This window comes from Carcharhinus amblyrhynchos, chromosome 25 (assembly GCF_965287045.1).
Source record: "Carcharhinus amblyrhynchos chromosome 25, sCarAmb.v2.hapA, whole genome shotgun sequence".
NCBI lineage: Eukaryota > Metazoa > Chordata > Chondrichthyes > Carcharhiniformes > Carcharhinidae > Carcharhinus > Carcharhinus amblyrhynchos.
The window spans coordinates 1,169,872-1,188,360 of NC_137348.1; the positions used below are offsets into that span (position 1 = coordinate 1,169,872).

At 44.2% G+C, this 18,489-nt stretch overlaps 1 protein-coding gene across 2 annotated transcripts in view; it reads left to right on the forward strand.

Moving 5' to 3' along the window:
* wdr5 (WD repeat domain 5) overlaps window positions 1-18,489 on the forward strand; it is a 57,590-nt gene that overhangs the window by 17,801 nt on the left and 21,300 nt on the right. For both annotated transcript variants that reach the window (XM_080211887.1, XM_080211888.1), the window contains exons 2-6: window positions 935-1,139; window positions 1,763-1,871; window positions 2,655-2,728; window positions 4,428-4,517; window positions 5,901-5,990. In XM_080211887.1, coding sequence (XP_080068013.1) covers window positions 1,062-1,139; window positions 1,763-1,871; window positions 2,655-2,728; window positions 4,428-4,517; window positions 5,901-5,990 — 441 coding nt within the window. In that variant the 5' untranslated portion in view covers window positions 935-1,061. The remainder of the gene's footprint in view (window positions 1-934; window positions 1,140-1,762; window positions 1,872-2,654; window positions 2,729-4,427; window positions 4,518-5,900; window positions 5,991-18,489) is intronic.

Here is an 18,489-nt window from a genome sequence, read left to right on the forward strand (position 1 = left end):
ACTTGAATTGTGGCACACCCTGTGCCTCGCCCCTGATATGTGATTGATCATTGGCAGTTCACATTGTGCAGGGGTGTTTACGTGTAATCAGTTCAGCTGAGAAAAGGTGGGTGTGCCATGGAATTGTCTCATTGAAGCGTGTGTGTTGCTGAAAAGGAACCACACTCTAGATTGTCTTTTTGGATTGGTGGCAGCATCCCGTTTGTGGAAAATACCACTTGTAGTGCTGACAGTGTGAAAAAGCTTGCTTAACCTGTTCACGTTTTTGAGATACTTATCCTTTCCAGGGTAATTTCACAGAATCATGGAATCTTTGCAATGTAGAAGGAAGCCACAGCAGATCAGGTACTTTTCAGGTTTGAAAATGGTGGCCTTCAATCCATTTGTGAGCCTGTGCAACGATCAGTGATCTGATCAGAATAGCAGGATTGTTTTAATGTGCTATATTTCTGCATCAAGCTTGCAAAGTGATCAAATGGCTGGGGCTGTATTTGTAAAATTGCTGATAAGGCTAATTTTATAATGTGTGGAGCTATATGGATTCCAGTGTTTATAGTGACTGATGGTAGTGGCCAACAGTAGTTGGGAACCTATTAACAGATTTCTCAACCAGCACATCAAGAACAGGAAATATGTTTGATTTCTCCATCTCAAAAGTGAATTTGAGTGTGGGGTGGAATGTATTAATTTTGAGCATGAGGTGGAGTGTATTAAGAACATAAGATGTGTACATTAACAGTAAGATGAGAACATTAAGATACGTACATAATGGGATCTAAGTGAATAATTTGTTTCATGGTCATTTAAAGCTGTTTCCTGGCTGATTTGCTCAGAGGTTGGTTAAGTGATTACAGCTCCCTGAGCTTCATGTCCCATCGTGTTATCCATGTGAACTTGAACTGTTTCTGACTGCCCGTTTTTTGTTCTTCTCCAGTTTTCAGAGACCCTGTTCACACTGTCTGTACCTGAGAACAGTGTTTTTATTTTGCTGAAGTTTGGCAGAAGCTGTGCCCTGATCCATTGAAACACCAGAACTTTCCAGGCTTGTATGCTTGACAACGATGGCAACTGAAGACAAAAAATCTGAATCTGAGTGCACAAAAACGCAGTCGGCACCTTCCTCTTCCAATCAAAACAAGGTGAATAATAAAAGATATTTACAGGATGTTTGGACAGCCAAGTGGTTAGCTCAGTGGGTAGCACAGTCAGAGATTGTAGATTTAACTTCCACTCCAATATCCGGGATTGTCCACTGCACTCTGGCCGACATAACCATTGATGCTGATGCAGGCTGCTTTCCAGTAGAAAGTTTCAGCAGCTATTTTTGTTTTTATTGTTTATGGGATATCGATGTCGCTAACTGGGCCAGCGTTTATTGCCAATCCTTAATTAAATCTTAAGTAGGAGGTGAGCTGTCGCCTTGGATGCTGCAGTCCGTGTGGAGTAGGCGCATCCAATCTGCTGTTAGAGAGGGGATTCTAAGCTTTGATTCAGTGATATGAAGGAATAGCAATGTATTTCCAAGTGAGGATGATGTGTAGTTTGGAGGGGAGCTTGCAGGTGGTAGTGTTTCCATGTGCCTGCTGCCTTTGCCCTCCTTAGTGGGAAAGATCACAGGTTTGGAATGTGCTGCCAAAGGAGCCTGAGTTTGTTGCTGCAGTGCTTCTTGTAGATGGTGCACCCTGCTACCGCTGTGTGTTTGTGGTGAATGGGGTATAAGTCAAGCTTTATGTATAATCTCTCCTGTGTGTTTGAATAACAGCCTTCTGCGGTGAAACCCAACTACACCTTGAAATTCACGCTAGCCGGACACACAAAGGCTGTGTCATCAGTGAAGTTCAGTCCAAATGGAGAATGGCTTGCGAGTTCCTGTAAGTAAATCTCTCCTTTTGTTTGGTAACTAAAATCAGTGATTGTATAAGGGGCAAAATTCAATGTAGGGTTTCAGGAATTGGTTCCAGCAGTTAGTGGCTAAATGCTCTGCAAGGTGTGGGCAGCATCTTAACGGTTCACCCCTGGTGGCATTGAGCCAGCTGATTCCACCTGGGCTGAGAAAAGGGCTGGAGGCAACATGGGTCTGCAATGCCCTTGAGTTAGGATGGACATCACCCAGGCCGGACATCTTCTTTCTGAATGCAGTAACTCTGGCAAGAGGAGATCTTCAGCTCAAGTTCGAGCCTCATAGCCAGTACCTCAGCTGCTCTTCATTAGGCAGGGAATTTCAACAGGCTAGTCAGCATCAGTAGCAATCTATTCTCAGTCTTTTCTTAACCCTGCCTCTCTTCACAGCGCCACCATTGGAATCTGTTCAGGCTGATCATCTTTCCATTTCTCCTTTGCTCCCACTCCCCCACCCCGCCTCGCTCTTGCAACGTTCCCCCACCCCTGCCTCGCTCTAGCACCCCCTCCCACCCTCTTGCTCCCATCCTATCCCCTTGCTCCCACCCCTGCCTTCGTTCCCGTGACTCCTCCCACCCACCTGCTTGCTCCCGTGACACAGTCCCATAACTTCATTGTGGTATTAATGTAAGCCTACTTGTAACATTAATAAATAATCTAAGCTAGTGGGCTGAATGAATTGAGCAGCTCTCTGGGCAATATGAGACTGTTTCTCTAACTCAAACCTGAAACCGAGTTTGTATCTTACTCCACAGCTGCTGATAAATTGATTAAAATATGGGGTGCTTACGATGGGAAGTTTGAGAAGACCATATTGGGACACAAACTGGTGAGTATGCAAAGTACAAATGCAGCCATTCTCTGCTCTCTGTAACCTGTTAGTAGCCATTACTGAGATTCATTCAATAAAACCAAAACTGTCTTTTCCTGTTGTACTGTGATGGTCAGCGAGTGTCCAAATTGCATTGAGTGGGTAACTCTCCAGGTGCTCTCTGTAACAGCTTAAAGCAATGAAATGTCCCTCTTGCCTTGAGTGCAAAGCAATGTGACTTCAGTTCCTGCTTCAGGATTTAAACATTTCATTTGAGTTGACATTCTGTTCTGACCCACAGCATGTGCCCAAATTGTCAGTTCAACTGAGGCCCTCTGACCTTTTGGGTGATGTCAAAGACCTCCCAGCACTAGTTAAGGAAGAATGCTCGCTGGTGGTCTGAACAACATTTATCCAAGACATTTCAGAGAATATGATCCAATAACACAGAGAAGCCATTTGACTTCTCATTACTCTGCTGTCTGTTTGAAGGAGCTATCCAACTAGTTCCCTCCTTGCTTTTTCCTCAGTAGTGCTCCAATTTTTAAAAGAATTTTCTCTTTGGATAGGCAGGGAATACAGGCAATCCTTTCTTCCCTGGAGAGCATCAACCCCATATCTAATGAGGATTTAAAGATTGTGGCCAGAACCTTGCTATTTCTAATTCTGTTTCCCTCAGCAACCTGGGAAGCATTCCATTCCAACTGGATGACTTTACACTTGGAGCATTGCCAACCATTTTATGAAATTGATTTTTTTATTCCGTTCAGTTTCTTCATGGCTTCAGCCGCCTTGTGATATTAGTAGCTTATCTTCTCTGTTGAAGACAGGTGCAAAGTCCTCACGTAGTTGCTTGGCTGTGCCGTTATCTCCTTTGGTTCCTCATCAGCTCCACCCTTTTTAGTATTTGTGGTACTGAAAGATTTCTGAACCCTCTCTTTGCTGATCATTCCTTTTTCATTTCCACTCTGCGCCTTATTCACTTTGCTTCTCAACTGCTTTATGAACTGAATATTTATCAGATGTTCCCTTTTCTTAAACTGAAGAACCACATCTTTTGATCAGGCATTTTTAGCCCTTCCAGACATAACACTGAGTTCAGCAATTTCAGATCATGAAACTCTAACCTGGGTTTTTGGGTTTTGATGATGCTTCTGTTCCTATTTTAAACTTTTGTCTTTTGATTTTGACTGTCTTGGTCCACCAAGCCTTTAGTCACTTAATCTCCTGTCATTCACCTAATTAAAGACCTCTTTTGTTCTTCCCCCCTGGTTTCTGCATTGGTTCAAAATCTGTTACATTTCTTCCTTTTTTTCTGTATAGATGAAGAGTCATTGATCTGAAACATTAACTAAACTTATTCTAATGCTGCTTATCTCTCCTTGTCCTCTGTGCACCTTGGTTCTCCCTCTGCTTCATTCTGGTCCCCTATCTCTGTTCAAATTAGTTCAATCCACCCTGCCCATCACCTGATAATCTCATTATTTCTCTCATTTGCTGTCTGTGATATTTCTGTCCACAATTTCCCCGCCATTTGTCCTCATAACAGATGTCACATAGACAGATGTTCTTCATTGGTTGTGAGGTGCATGGCAGAGTTCTGTGTGTGCTTGCTGGATGTTTCCTCGTGCAGATTGCCTTTGCCAGTGGACTTCTATTACATTTACACAGATAAACTAGGGATATTTTTAAATACTTGTTATTTGGTTTGAAATAGGGAATCTCAGACGTTGCCTGGTCCACAGATTCCAACCTGCTGGTGTCGGCTTCAGATGACAAAACCCTCAAAATATGGGACGTGAACTCGGTAAGCGAGCCAGGTTGTGTTGATCATGGGATATAGGAGTGAGTTATCAGTAGCTTCCAGAATGCCAGGAAGTAGTAGTTAGAAGTCAGGCTTCATTCTCTGTCCTGGGGCCGATGAGGCAAACTGTAATGCTTAGGACCTTTAATTTAACCCCTGACTGAATAATGGACAAGTGACGTCAGCTTTATTTCACTCACTTAACTGCTCCCCTTTTAAATATATTGTATTCAGTGAAGCCCCTCTGCTTTTGAATCTGTTCCTGGGAGGTGATCAGAACACAATGAGGTATTTATACTGGTCTGCAGATTGTTCTTTGTCTCCCAATCAGCTCTGCCAAGGATGCAGGGTTCCGCTTGCTTTCTCGCACAAGGCGATAGTCTAAAGGTTATGATATTAAACCATTATTCTGATGCTGCTTATCTCTCCCAGCCCCGGCCCACTCAGTGCAAATCCCATATGCAGTAAATACCTGTGAACTGGCACAAGAACAATGACAAGGAAGATTAGCAGACTTATGAAAAAGACCCAACCAGGACCCTACCCATTCTGGCTGACACATGACATCAGTTTCACAGAGTCTGGTTGACTGCGTCCCCAAGAAACATCCCAAGAGCAGGCCAATAATACATGATATTAGTGGCAAACAAAGCCCACGATTGTACAACCACTTGCTCTGCTGCTCCTCACCCTTGGTTACAGATTTTCCACGACATAACACCTATCCCAGTGGAATGGGAACCCTTGTTCTGATGCAGCCAAAAGGATCTGCACAGACTGATGGAACTATAGCATTAGGCAAATGGCCACAAGCTGCACTGTCAGCGGCTCAGCACTGGACAGCGGTCTGCACTGTTGGCTCAGCTTTAGTGGGGGGAGTCAGCACTGAGCGGGGGCTGCACCATCTGGGGTGCTGTATTTCAGATAAGTTGTTAAACCCCAATCTGAGGGTGATGTAAAAGATCCCCTGGGCACTGTTTCAAATGGGAGCTGTGTCCCAGTCAATATTTATCTTTGGTAAATCTGCCATTTTTTTGAAAAGGGGGCAATAAAACTGCAGTCTGTCAGCCCTTGCAGGTGAACGTGGAAGATTGATGTCCACATTTTGAAGTGGAACAGGAGAGTTTTCCTCAACGTCTTGGCCAATATTTATCCAGACCAAACATCACAAAAGCAGATTGTGGTCATTTTTCCATTCATTTTTGAGGGATCTTGCTGTACACGCATTGGTTGTCAAGGTTTCTGTATTATACTAGCGAAGGCACTTCAAAAATGCTGATGTTAGCTGTTAAAGATTTTTGGGACAGTGGAAGTGTGCGAAAGGTGCAGTGGATTTGCATGTCTCTCATTGTGATGAATTGAGCTCCAGTTGCATTTTGATTTCAGGGCAAATGTTTGAAGACTCTGAAAGGTCACAGCAACTACGTTTTCTGTTGTAACTTCAACCCTCAATCCAATCTGATTGTTTCAGGATCGGTGAGTAACTTTAATGCCCAGGTCTTTGTTTTGTTGTTTGCAGCATTAAACTGCACATTTACCAGTTGTTGATCCAGAGCGTCCCACGCACGCTGACTCTCCCTGGGGCACGGGTCCCACACACACTGACTCTCCCTGGGGCACTGGCCCCACACACACTGACTCTCACTGGAGTACGAGTCACACGCACACTGACTCTCACTGGGGTATGGGTTCCCCACACACACTGATTCTCACTGGGGTATGAATCCCACACACACTGACTCTCACTGGGTTCTAGAAGTTCTCAATCTGAAACTCTGCTGCCTCTACCCTAACTTGTTTGAAGCTAGGTTATTCATTGATTCCTGCATCAAAAAGCAGTGAAGTCATCATCTTCCGTTATATATTTAAAAGGATTGCAGGTTGCTTTAAGAGCTGATGACATGATTTGATGGCGATGTCATTGGGGTGTTGCCACAGGCTGCTGTTTTACTTTCAGTTTGTACTCTGCAGGAAAGAGCTGCTGGAATAAAATCTGTTGTTAGTTGAGTCTACGTGTGGAAACGACTTTCTTTTTGTCAAAACCCACAACGCCCAACATAGAAAATGACAGAAAGGAAATTGGTGAGTCAGGATTTTGTTATATCGCGATAAAATCCTAAGTTGAAAATTGCTCTAGGCGCTCACACTTTAAATATTGGAAGGCTGGAGAGAAGCCAATTTTGCTCCAATGCGATTTCCTTTGCTGATGACACCACTGTAGTGGGTCAGTTCTCAAACAATGGGTGAGACAGAGTACAGGAAAGAGTGAGCGAATCTGGTGAACTGGTGCGACGACAATCTCCCTCAATGTCAGTAAAACAAAGGAGATTGTCATCGACTTCGGAAAGCATAGTGGAGAGCATGCCCCTGTCTACATCAACGGGGATGAAGTGGCAGCGGTTGACAGCTTCAGGTTTCTAAGTGTCCAGTTCACCAGTGACCTGTCCTGGTCCCCCCCATGCTGACACTATAGTTAAGAAAGCCCACCAATGCCTGTATTTTCTCAGAAGGCTAAGGAAATTCAACATGTCTGCTACAGATGCACCATAGAAAGCATCCTTTCCAGCGTGCCACAACTTGGTATGGCTACTGCTCTGACCAAGACCATAAGGATCTACAAAGGGTTGTGAATGAAGCCCAGTCCATCACGAAAACCAACCTCCCATCCAGACTCCATCTGCACTTCCTGCTACCTTTGAAAAGCGGCCAACATAATCAAGGACCCCGTGCGCTCTGGACGTTCTCTCTTAACACCACCTTCTGTTGGGAAAAAGATACAAAAGTCTCATCATGTACCAACCAACTCAAGAATACCGTCTTCCCTGCCGTCATCAGACTTTTGAATGGGCCTACCCTATATTAAGCTGATCTTTTCTCTTCACCCTACCTGTAAGTGCAATATTACATTCTGCACCCTCCTTTCCTTCTCCCTTATGCACTCTTTAAATGGTATGCTTTGTCTGTATAGCGCGCAAGAAATAACACTTTTCACTGTATTCCAATACACGTGACAGTAATAAAAAAAACTCAAAGCGACAACAGTGCAGAAAGGCCAAGTCAGAAAATGCTGTCAGTGCTGTTTTAAAAGAAGAAGTTCTTCCCACCAGGGAAGGGTGAGACTCCAGGTGCTATCTGGCATACTTGAAAAGAGGAATGCTTTGCAGTACAGATGTGGTCATTTGGAAAAAATTTGCATCCAAGTCAACAGTCTTCATATTAAAAAAGAGGACTGGGAAGGCTGTTTTTTAAAAAAAAATTACTCAACCTTCTTGAGTCACTAACCTGCAAGAGAAACGGTGGATCAAATCACATCTATGGTCCTTTCGCTTTGGACAAGTGAATGAACTTAAACACAAGGTGCTGGTGCCAGCTTTTCTCAGTACAGTAGGAAGCAAAACTTTTAATTTGCTCTGGAACTTGGTTCATCCAGCAAAACTAGGAACCAGAACTAATTATTTAATAAAGATCTTTGAAGAACATTGTTCTCCAAAGCTACTGATCGTAGCAGAATGGTTCAGATTCCACTAAAGGAATTAAGGGGAAGGCGAAAGCATTGCTTGCTTTGTGGCAACCTTCAAAGGGCTAGTACAATATTTAGTTTGGTGAGTCGTTAGGCGATACCCTTCGAGATTTTCTAGCTTGTGGTCTCCAAAATAAGGCTACCTAAAGAATCATGGAATCTCAATAGCGCAGAAGGAATCCATTTGATCCATCAAGTCTACACCGACTGTCTGGCAGAGCGTCTTACCCAGGCTTTATCCCCGTAATCCTATATATTTACCCCATTAATTCCCCAAACCTATACTACTTGAGTGCGTAACGAACTTGCTTTGACGTTAAAGCCAACCATAGAAATCACTGTTGATGGAACTGGTTGCTAAAGAGACTTCACAATTTGGTGCAGCAATGAAGACCCACAAGCTGGGAACTGTCCAAAGGAAGTCAAAACAGCAACAAACATATCATAGATATGCCAAAATGGGCCATTCAGTGAGTGAATGCTGGAACAAGAAAGCCAATGCAATAATGTGGCAAAATGGGCCCCATTGCAAAAGCTTTTTGAGCTAGACCAGCTTCCCCTGACAAGAATATTCAGAAGAATAATCTGGGTATCTTCAAGAAGAAGAACAAGTTGCATTCTACAAAAATAATTTACAACATGGAAGGAAAGAATTACGACTAGTGATTTCAAAATTAAGCATACAATCTATTAGGATGGAGATTAAATCTGGTACTGCAGTATCTTTTAATTCCTGAGACTACACACCGACAAAAGCTAAAGCAGCTTACATTAAAAGCAGCTGGTGTGATTTTAAGGACATACAGGGAAGAGATTGTGCCGTTAAAAGGTTACATCATAGTCACTACAGAGTTGAGTGGACAAACAGCAGAGCTATTGCTCCATGTGGCCTGTGGTAATTTTCCAACTCTGGGAGATCGTGGTTGGAGAAGATAAAGTTTAACTGGAGTGCCATCAATGGATTGGTCGATGCCAAAACAGACGGCCAGCACCTTCTGAATACACTAGAGTGTATTCAAAGAAACACTTGGTTCAATGAAGGGAGGTTAAGTGACACTCAAGATGAAGTCTGATAGTCAACCAAAATGCCTCAAAGCAAGACTGGTGCCATTAGCAATCCATCCCAAGGTCGAAGAAGAATTAATATGGCTTGTTAATACTGGTGTGTGAGAGCCAGTTATAACGACTGACTGGGCTACTCCCATCAAACCATATTTGTTTTTGTGATAATTTTAAAACCATCATAAATCCAGTGTTGTTGGGTCCTCAGGTGAGCAGAAATTCAGCAAGATTGATCTTTCACAAGCATATTTACAGATGAATGTAGCCTCTGAATCTCAACCAATGCTTAACATTATTACTCGTAAGGTCGTGTATGTGATAAAAGATTGCCATTTGGAATAACATCTGCACAGGCCTATTCCAATGATCAGTGTCAGATTTTAAGTGACCTGTGTGGTATACAATTTTACCTGGATGACATTGTAATTACAGGCTCCAGTGAACAGGGCACCTGAATAATTTAGAAGCAACACTGGGACATCTTCAAGCAGATAGCCTGAGTCAGAAAGAAACACAGATGTCAGTCCAGTATTAGAGTCAAATTATTGAGAGTAAAGGCCAACATAAAGTACCTAAAAAGATGGATGCTTTGTTAGAAACACCACTCCTAATAAATGTGACGCAATTAAGGCCCTTTTAAGGATTATTAAATTATGACAAACTTATTCAGAACTTAGCTACATTATTGAAGCCATTGCGTAATTTGTTATGTAAGGAACAATCAAGGGACTAGACAACAGAACGCAAGAAAGCATACAAGGATGTCAAAGATGCTTTGCAGAGGTCTGAAATGTTAGTTCACTTTAATCCAAAGCTACCGTTACTCCTTGCTAGTAGATCATTTACCTGTGACAGCTTCTCAACTTCAGAGATATACTAGAAGTGATCCTTTAATGGGGAAGATAATGGATACGGTATTGAAAGGAGCAAAAGGAATTTGATGATCAGCGGGCTGGAAGGGCTGAATGGCCTACTCTTCCTCTTGTTTCTGTGTTAGTCGCTGGAATGCATTGTCCACGTCTTGATTTGAAACATAAAGTTTGAGCTGACTGTTCAAGGTGGGTATATATTGTGGGGAATCAAAGTGATCATTGCTCCCAGTCTGTGTGGAAGAGTTCTTGAACAACCACACGGAGGACATTCTGGTGTAATCCTGATGAAGGAATTAGTATGTAGTTCGTTTTGGTGTCTGGGCCAGGATACTCAGATTGAAGAGAAAGTGAAACAGTGTAAATCCTGTGCATGAATAAATACATCACCACTATCTCCTTTACACCCATGGGAATGGCCTCAAATGCCGTGGCAATGATTTCATGTAGATTTTGCTGGTCTGTTTGAGGGATACATGTCCTTAGTCATAATTAAACTAATATTACATCTGGACAAACAACTGAAAAAAATTGACAAAATCCTTGCAAGAATTGGTAAACCAAAACAGATTGGCAGCATTGATGTTCACTGTTTACTTCACAAGAATTTGAGGATTATCTGGAAGATTCGTACAACCCTTGAAACATATCACATTGTGTGAATAGCTGTTTGGCATCTTATAGAAAGTCCATTCGTGCAATGACCCAAAGTTCACCTGCGCTACTACTTCTTAAGAGAAAGTTGAGAATTGTGTTTGATTTGTGGGTTAGTACCTCCAGAAATTTCAGAGGAAGTAGAATGTTAACAACAATCTCAAAATGATGGGTGCTCGGTTCACTCCAGGATGGTGTGTTGTCTCCCAGGTGCCAGTGTCAAGGACATCTCTGAGCAGTTTCAGGACATTCTTAAGGGGGAGGGTGAGCAGCCAGAGGTTGTTGTACATATTGTACAAAGGGGATGAGAGCCTAAAGAGTGAATATAGTTAGGCAAAAGGCTAAAGTGCAGGACCTCAAGGATGGTAATTTATGGTGTACTGCCAGTGCCTTGTGCTAGTGAGAGTAGGAATAGGAAGATTAGGCAGATGAATGTATGGATTGAGAGCTGGTGCAGGGGACAGGGATTTAGGTTCATGGATCATTGGGATCTCTGTTCAAGAGGGACAGATTATTCCTGAACTGGAGGGAGACAAATATCAGGAGATTTGGTAGAGCCACTCGAGAGGGTTTAAACTAATTTGGCAGCGGGTGGGATCCAAAGCAGAAGGGAGACAGAAGAGAAGGTTAAGGAAAGCACAAAGTAAAAAGTGAGTTAAGTAGTAAAGGTAGTCCCAGTAATCCTAGTACCAGAGAGATCAGACAAAAGCAAGAAAGAGAGCAAAGGAAGTCCAGATTAATCTGTATTTATTTCAATGCAAGAGACCTGACGGGCAAGGCAGATGAACTCAGGGCATGGATGGATACGTGGGACTGGGATATTGTAGCTATTACTGAAACATGGCTAAGGGAGGGACCAGCAGCTCAATGTTCCAGGTACAGATGCTATAGGAAAGATAGAACAGGAGGTAAGAGAGAAAGAAGAGTTGCACTTTTGATTAGGGGAAAGATCACAACAATACTGCGGGGGGATATATCCGAGGGTTTGACCACTGAGTCCATATGGGTAGAGCAGAGAAATAAGAAGGGGGAAATCACTTTGATAGGGATGTACTATACACCCCCAAAAAGTCAGTGGGAAATTGAGAAGCAAATAAGTTAGGAGATTACAGATCCAAGAAAAATAGGGTGATAATAGTTGGAGATTTTAACTTTCCCAACATTGACTGGGACGGCCATAGTATTGGAGAGTTGGATGGAGAGAAATTTGTTGAGTGTATTCAGGAGGAATTTCTCATTCAGTCTGTGGATGGCCCAACTCAGTAAAAAGTCTGACAACACCAGGTTTTAGTCCAACCTATTTATTTGATAATATACTCAAGCTTTCGAGGGGACTGCCTCTTCGTCAGGTGAATGGAGAGTTCTGGCCTCAGATAGAGCATATAAAGCACAGACAGTTTAGAGATTACTGATTAGAATGCGAATCCTTACACCTAACCTGCTGTTCAAGACCTGAAGTGGCTGATAATGTGAGTGGAAGGAGCACTGATCACAGTTTAAAGAGATGTGTATTGTCTCCAGACAGTACAGTAAGTGAGGTTTTGCAAACCCAGGCAAGTCACGGGGGTTACAGATAGTGCGACATGAACCCAAGATCCCTGTTGAGACCGTCCTCATGTGTGCGGAACTTGGCTATCAGTCTCTGTTCAGCGACTCTGCGCTGTCGTGTGTCGTGAAGGCCGCCTTGGAGAATGCTTACCCGAAGGTCAGAGGCTGAATGCCCGTGACCACTTAAGTGTTCGCCAACAGGAAGGGAACAGTCTTGCCTGGTGACTGTCGAGCGATGTTCATTCATCCGTTGTCGTAGCGTCTGCATGGTCTCCCCAATGTACCATGCTTCGGGACATCCTTTCTTGCAACGTATCAGGTAGACAATGTTGGCCGAGTTGCAAGAGTATTTACCATGTACCTGGTGGATGGTATTCTCACATGTGATGATGGTATCCATGTCGATGATCCGGCATGTCTTGCAGAGGTTGCTGTGACAGGGTTGTGTGGTATTGTGGTCACTGTTCTCCTGAAGGCTGGGTAGTTTGCTGCGAACAGTGGTCTGTTTGAGGTTGTGTGGTTGTCCGAAAGCAAGAAGTGGGGGTGTGGGGATAGCCCTGGCGAGATGTTCGTCTTCATCAATGATATGTTGAAGACTCCGGAGAAGATGTCGTAGCTTCTCCGCTCCGGGGAAGTACTGGACGACGAAGGGTACTCTGTCCACTGTGCCCTGTGTTTGCCTTCTGAGGAGATCGGTGCGGTTTTTCGCTGTGGCGCATCGGAACTGCCGATCTATGAGTCGAGCACCATATCCTGTTCTTATGAGGGCATCTTTCAGGGTCTGGAGGTGTCTGTCACGATCCTCCTCATCTGAGCAAATCCTGTGTATACGGAGGGCTTGTCCATAGGGAATAGCTTCTTTAACATGTTTAGGGTGGAAACTGGAGAAGTGGAGCATTGTGAGATTGTCTGTGGGCTTGCGGTACAGTGAGGTGCTGAGGTGACCGTCCTTAATGGAGATGCGTGTGTCCAAGAATGCAACTGATTCTGGGGAATAGTCCATGGTGAGTCTGATGGTGGGGTGGAATTTGTTGATATCATCATATAGTTGTTTCAGTGATTGTTCACCATGAGGCCAAAGGAAGAAAATGTCATCGATGTATCTAGTGTACAGCATCGGTTGCAGAATCTTCAACCGATGCTGTACACTAGATACATCGATGACATTTTCTTCCTTTGGCCTCATGGTGAGCAATCACTGAAACAACTATATGATGATATCAACAAATTCCACCCCACCATCAGACTCACCATGGACTATTCCCCAGAATCAGTTGCATTCTTGGACACACGCATCTCCATTAAGGACGGTCACCTCAGCACCTCACTGTACCGCAAGCCCACAGACAATCTCACAATGCTCCACTTCTCCAGTTTCCACCCTAAACATGTTAAAGAAGCTATTCCCTATGGACAAGCCCTCCGTATACACAGGATTTGCTCAGATGAGGAGGATCGTGACAGACACCTCCAGACCCTGAAAGATGCCCTCATAAGAACAGGATATGGTGCTCGACTCATAGATCGGCAGTTCCGATGCGCCACAGCGAAAAACCGCACCGATCTCCTCAGAAGGCAAACACAGGGCACAGTGGACAGAGTACCCTTCGTCGTCCAGTACTTCCCCGGAGCGGAGAAGCTACGACATCTTCTCCGGAGTCTTCAACATATCATTGATGAAGACGAACATCTCGCCAGGGCTATCCCCACACCCCCACTTCTTGCTTTCGGACAACCACACAACCTCAAACAGACCACTGTTCGCAGCAAACTACCCAGCCTTCAGGAGAACAGTGACCACAATACCACACAACCCTGTCACAGCAACCTCTGCAAGACATGCCGGATCATCGACATGGATACCATCATCACACGTGAGAATACCATCCACCAGGTACATGGTAAATACTCTTGCAACTCGGCCAACATTGTCTACCTGATACGTTGCAAGAAAGGATGTCCCGAAGCATGGTACATTGGGGAGACCATGCAGACGCTACGACAACGGATGAATGAACATCGCTCGACAGTCACCAGGCAAGACTGTTCCCTTCCTGTTGGCGAACACGTCAGTGGTCACGGGCATTCAGCCTCTGACCATCGGGTAAGCATTCTCCAAGGCGGCCTTCACGACACACGACAGCGCAGAGTCGCTGAGCAGAGACTGATAGCCAAGTTCCGCACACATGAGGACGGTCTCAACAGGGATCTTGGGTTCATGTCGCACTATCTGTAACCCCCGTGACTTGCCTGGGTTTGCAAAACCTCACTTACTGTACTGTCTGGAGACAATACACATCTCTTTAAACTGTGATCAGTGCTCCTTCCACTCACATTATCAGCCACTTCAGGTCTTGAACAGCAGGTTAGGTGTAAGGATTCGCATTCTAATCAGTAATCTCTAAACTGTCTGTGCTTTATATGCTCTGTCTGAGGCCAGAACTCTCCATTCACCTGACGAAGAGGCAGTCCCCTCGAAAGCTTGTGAGTATATTATCAAATAAATAGGTTGGACTAAAACCTGGTGTTGTCAGACTTTTTACTGTGTTTACGCCAGTCCAACGCCAGCATACCCACATCATGGCCCAACTAGACGGGACAAAACTTGACCTCTTGGGAAATAAGGAAGGGTGGGTGACAGAAGTGTTAGTGAGGAATCACTTTGGAACCAGTGACCATAATTCTGTTAATTTTAAGGTAGCTATGGAGAGCAATAGGTCTGGCCCAAAAGTCAAAATTCTAAATTGGAGCAAGGCCAATTCTGATGGTATCAGGCAGGAACTTTCAAAAGTTAATTGGGAGAGTCTCGTTGGGCAAAGGGACGTCTGGTATGTGGGAGACTTTCCAAAGTGTGTTAACCAGGGTTCAGGTTAAACACACTCCTCTTGGAGTGAAGGGCAAGGTAAAGGTAGGGAACCCTGGATGTCTCTGGATATTGAGGATGTATGAGCACTTAAAGCATTGCGATCTGATTAAGGATACGCAGCATGGCTTTGTAAAGGGTAAGTCTTGCCTTACAAATCTGGTAGAATTTTTTGAGGAGGTGACAAAAACGGTCGACGAAGGACGAGCCGTTGACGTCGTCTGTATGGATTTCAGTAAGGCGTTTGACAAAGTCCCTCATGGTAGGTTGGTAGAAAAGATTAAGGCTCATGGGATAGGTGGCCAGGTATCTAGATGGGTTGAGAACTGGCTTGCTAAGAGGAGACAGAGAGTAATATTGGAGGGGTCCTTTTCTAGCTGGAGGTCTGTCACTAGTGGTGTGCCGCAGGGTTCAGTACTGGGACCTCTTCTCTTTGTAGTGTATATAAATGACTTGTAAGAAGGAGTAAGTGGTGTGATCAGCAAATTTGCTGATGACACCAAGATGGCTAGATTGGCAGGCAGTGAGGAGCAGTGTCTGGCAATACAATGGGATATTGATAGGCTGGTATATTGGGCAGATACATGGCAAATGGAGTTTAATCCAGATAAATGTGAGGTGATGCATTTTGGCCGGAATAATGTAGGGGGGAGTTATATGATAAAGGGTAAGCCCATAAGGAGTATAGAATCGCAGAGAGACCTGGGGGTGCAAGTGCACAACTCTTTGAAGGTGGCAGTACAAGTGGAGAAGGTTGTGAAGAAAGCCTATGGTATATTAGCCTTTATAGGAAGGGGTATAGAATATAAGAGCTGGAGTCTAATGCTGCAGTTGTACAGAACGTTGGTTAGGCCGCATTTAGAGTACTGCGTCCAGTTCTGGTCGCCTTACTACCGGAAGGACATGGAGACTCTGGAGAGAGTGCAGAGGAGGTTTACCAGGATGTTGCCTGGTATGGAAGGACTGGGTTATGAGGAAAGATTGAACAAATTGGGGCTCTTTTCCCTTGAATGACGGCGACTGAGGGGGGATCTAATAGAGGTATATAAGATTATGAAGGGGATAGATAGAGCAAACAGAGGTAAGCTATTTCCAATGATAGAGACACACAGTACGAGGGGCCACAGGCTTGGGGTGAGGGGCGAGAGGTATAACACAGATATTAGAGGGAGGTTTTTCACACAGAGGGTAGTGGGGGTATGGAATGCTCTGCCAAGTAAGGTGGTGGAGGCAGGCACGCTGGAGTTGTTTAAGAGTAACTTAGGCACATGAGTGGGTTGGAGATGGGTGGATATAGGAGATTGTTTTAAATAGGGGTCATTAGCATTGGGGCGTCCCTGTTAAGGTAAATGGATATGGTATGATAATAATGTTTCTTCTCTTTTCATTCACAGGTTTTAAGTCGGTCCGCCTTGTTGTCCAACGAGGGGCATACACACGATGGGTCGTACTTGGGCTGCTCTTGGTTGTTTGAGATTGGCCTAGTGCTTCATGTCGTTAGTGTGTGCTTAAACAGATACTGGGCAAGACGACAGCTCAGTGACTATCACTGTTTGCTGTGCAGACACATGGATTTGGGCCGGTGTCTGTGGGAGTTTGCGCATTCTCCCTGTGCTTGCGTGGGTTTTCTCCGGGTGCTCCGGTTTCCTCCCACACCCCAAAGATATGCTATTAAGCTGATTGGAAGAAATAAATTGTCCCTAAATTAGTTTCCCTCAATGTGGATGGCCATAAGGGTCATGGGTAGAGGGAGGGGGACTGGTAGTGTGAAAATGGCGGCGCGGGCTCGTTGGGCCGAAGGGCCTTTTTCCCGGGCTGTTTTTTGTTCTTTGTTCACATTGAAAGTGAGGTGGACAGAGTGGTGAAGGCATTCGACATACTTAGTTTCATTGGTCAGGGCATTGAATACAGGAGTTGGGACATCTTGTTGAAGTTGTACAAGACATTGGTATGGCCACACTTGGAATACTGTGTACAGTTCTTGTCACCCTATTATAGAAAGGATATTATTAAATAGAAAGAATGCAGAAAAGATTTACAAGGATGCTCCTGGAACTTGATGGTTTGAGTTATGAGGAGAGGCTGGATAGACTGGGACTTTTTCTCTGGAGTGTAGGGGATATTAAGGGTGATGTAATAGAGGTCTATAAAATAACGAGGGACATAGATCAGCTAGATCGTCAGCATCTTTTCCCAAAGGTAGAGGAGTCCATAGGTTTAAGGTGAGGGGGGGAGAGATACAAAAGGGTTCAGAAGGGCAATTTTTTCACTCAGAGGGTGGTGTGTGTCTGGAATGAGCTGCCAGAGGCAGTAGTAGAGGCTGGTACAGTTGTCTTTTAAAAAGCACTTAGACAGTTAGATGAGTAAGATGGGTATAGAGGGATGTGGGCCAAATGCAGGCAATTGGAATTAGCTTAGTGGTAAAATCTGGGTGGTATGGACAAGTTGGGCCATACTGTAAACCTCTATGATTCTATAACTCTTGTGTTAATGTGTAATTATGCCATGAGTGAGAAATGGGTACCAATTATAGTTTTAGCAAAAACAGGTCCAGTTTCTTACATGGTTCAAACTGAAGATGAAATAGTTTGGCAATGCCACACTGACCAATTGTTTTCATCTTGGAATGATTTCTCAGAATCATCTCCAGAAGCACCGACTTCTTTCGTCCTGAACGTTGTGAATGTTGCTGTCAAACGCTTCGTTGAACCTAAGTTGCCCAATGATTGTGTCCCTGTGACTATATTATGTGAGAATGATGCAGAATTGATTCCAAGAGTAGAAATGTCTACTGAAATTCCAAATCATACTTCTAGGGTCCTGGACATCCAAATTCCAGAACATAGATGATGAATGGGATGGATAGGATAGAGGTGGAGAGACTCTTCCCGCTCAGAAAGGACAGTAGGACTAGGGGGCACAGCCTCAAGATAAGGGGGGGGGGGGTTTAGAACGGAGTTGAGGAGGAACTTCTTCACTCAAAGGGTGGTGAATCTCTGGAATTCTCTGCCCGTTGAAGTGGTGGAGGCTGCCTCGCTAAATATTTTTAAGACGCGGGTTGATGGGTTTTTGATAAGAGAGGGGATTAAGGGTTATGGGGAGAGGGCAGGAATGTGGAACTAAGCCACGACAGATCAGCCATGATCTTATTGAATGGCGGGGCAGGCTCGAAGGGCTAGATGGCCTACTCCTGCTCCTATTTCTTATGTTCTTATGTTCTTATAGTCGATCAGGAGGACCTCTTGTATACTATCTCATTGGCTGTCTGCAATAATTAATGATGCTTAGCACAGTCTGGAATATCATTGATCCCACGTTTAACATGCTAGTAATTTGTTCTCATAACCACAGAAGTAAAGGGACAGAGATGTTATATATTTAAAAGATGTGTAGGTTGCTTTAAGAGCTGATTTGATGTCAGTTAGGGTGTTGCCAAAGGCTGCTGCTTTTACTTCGTGC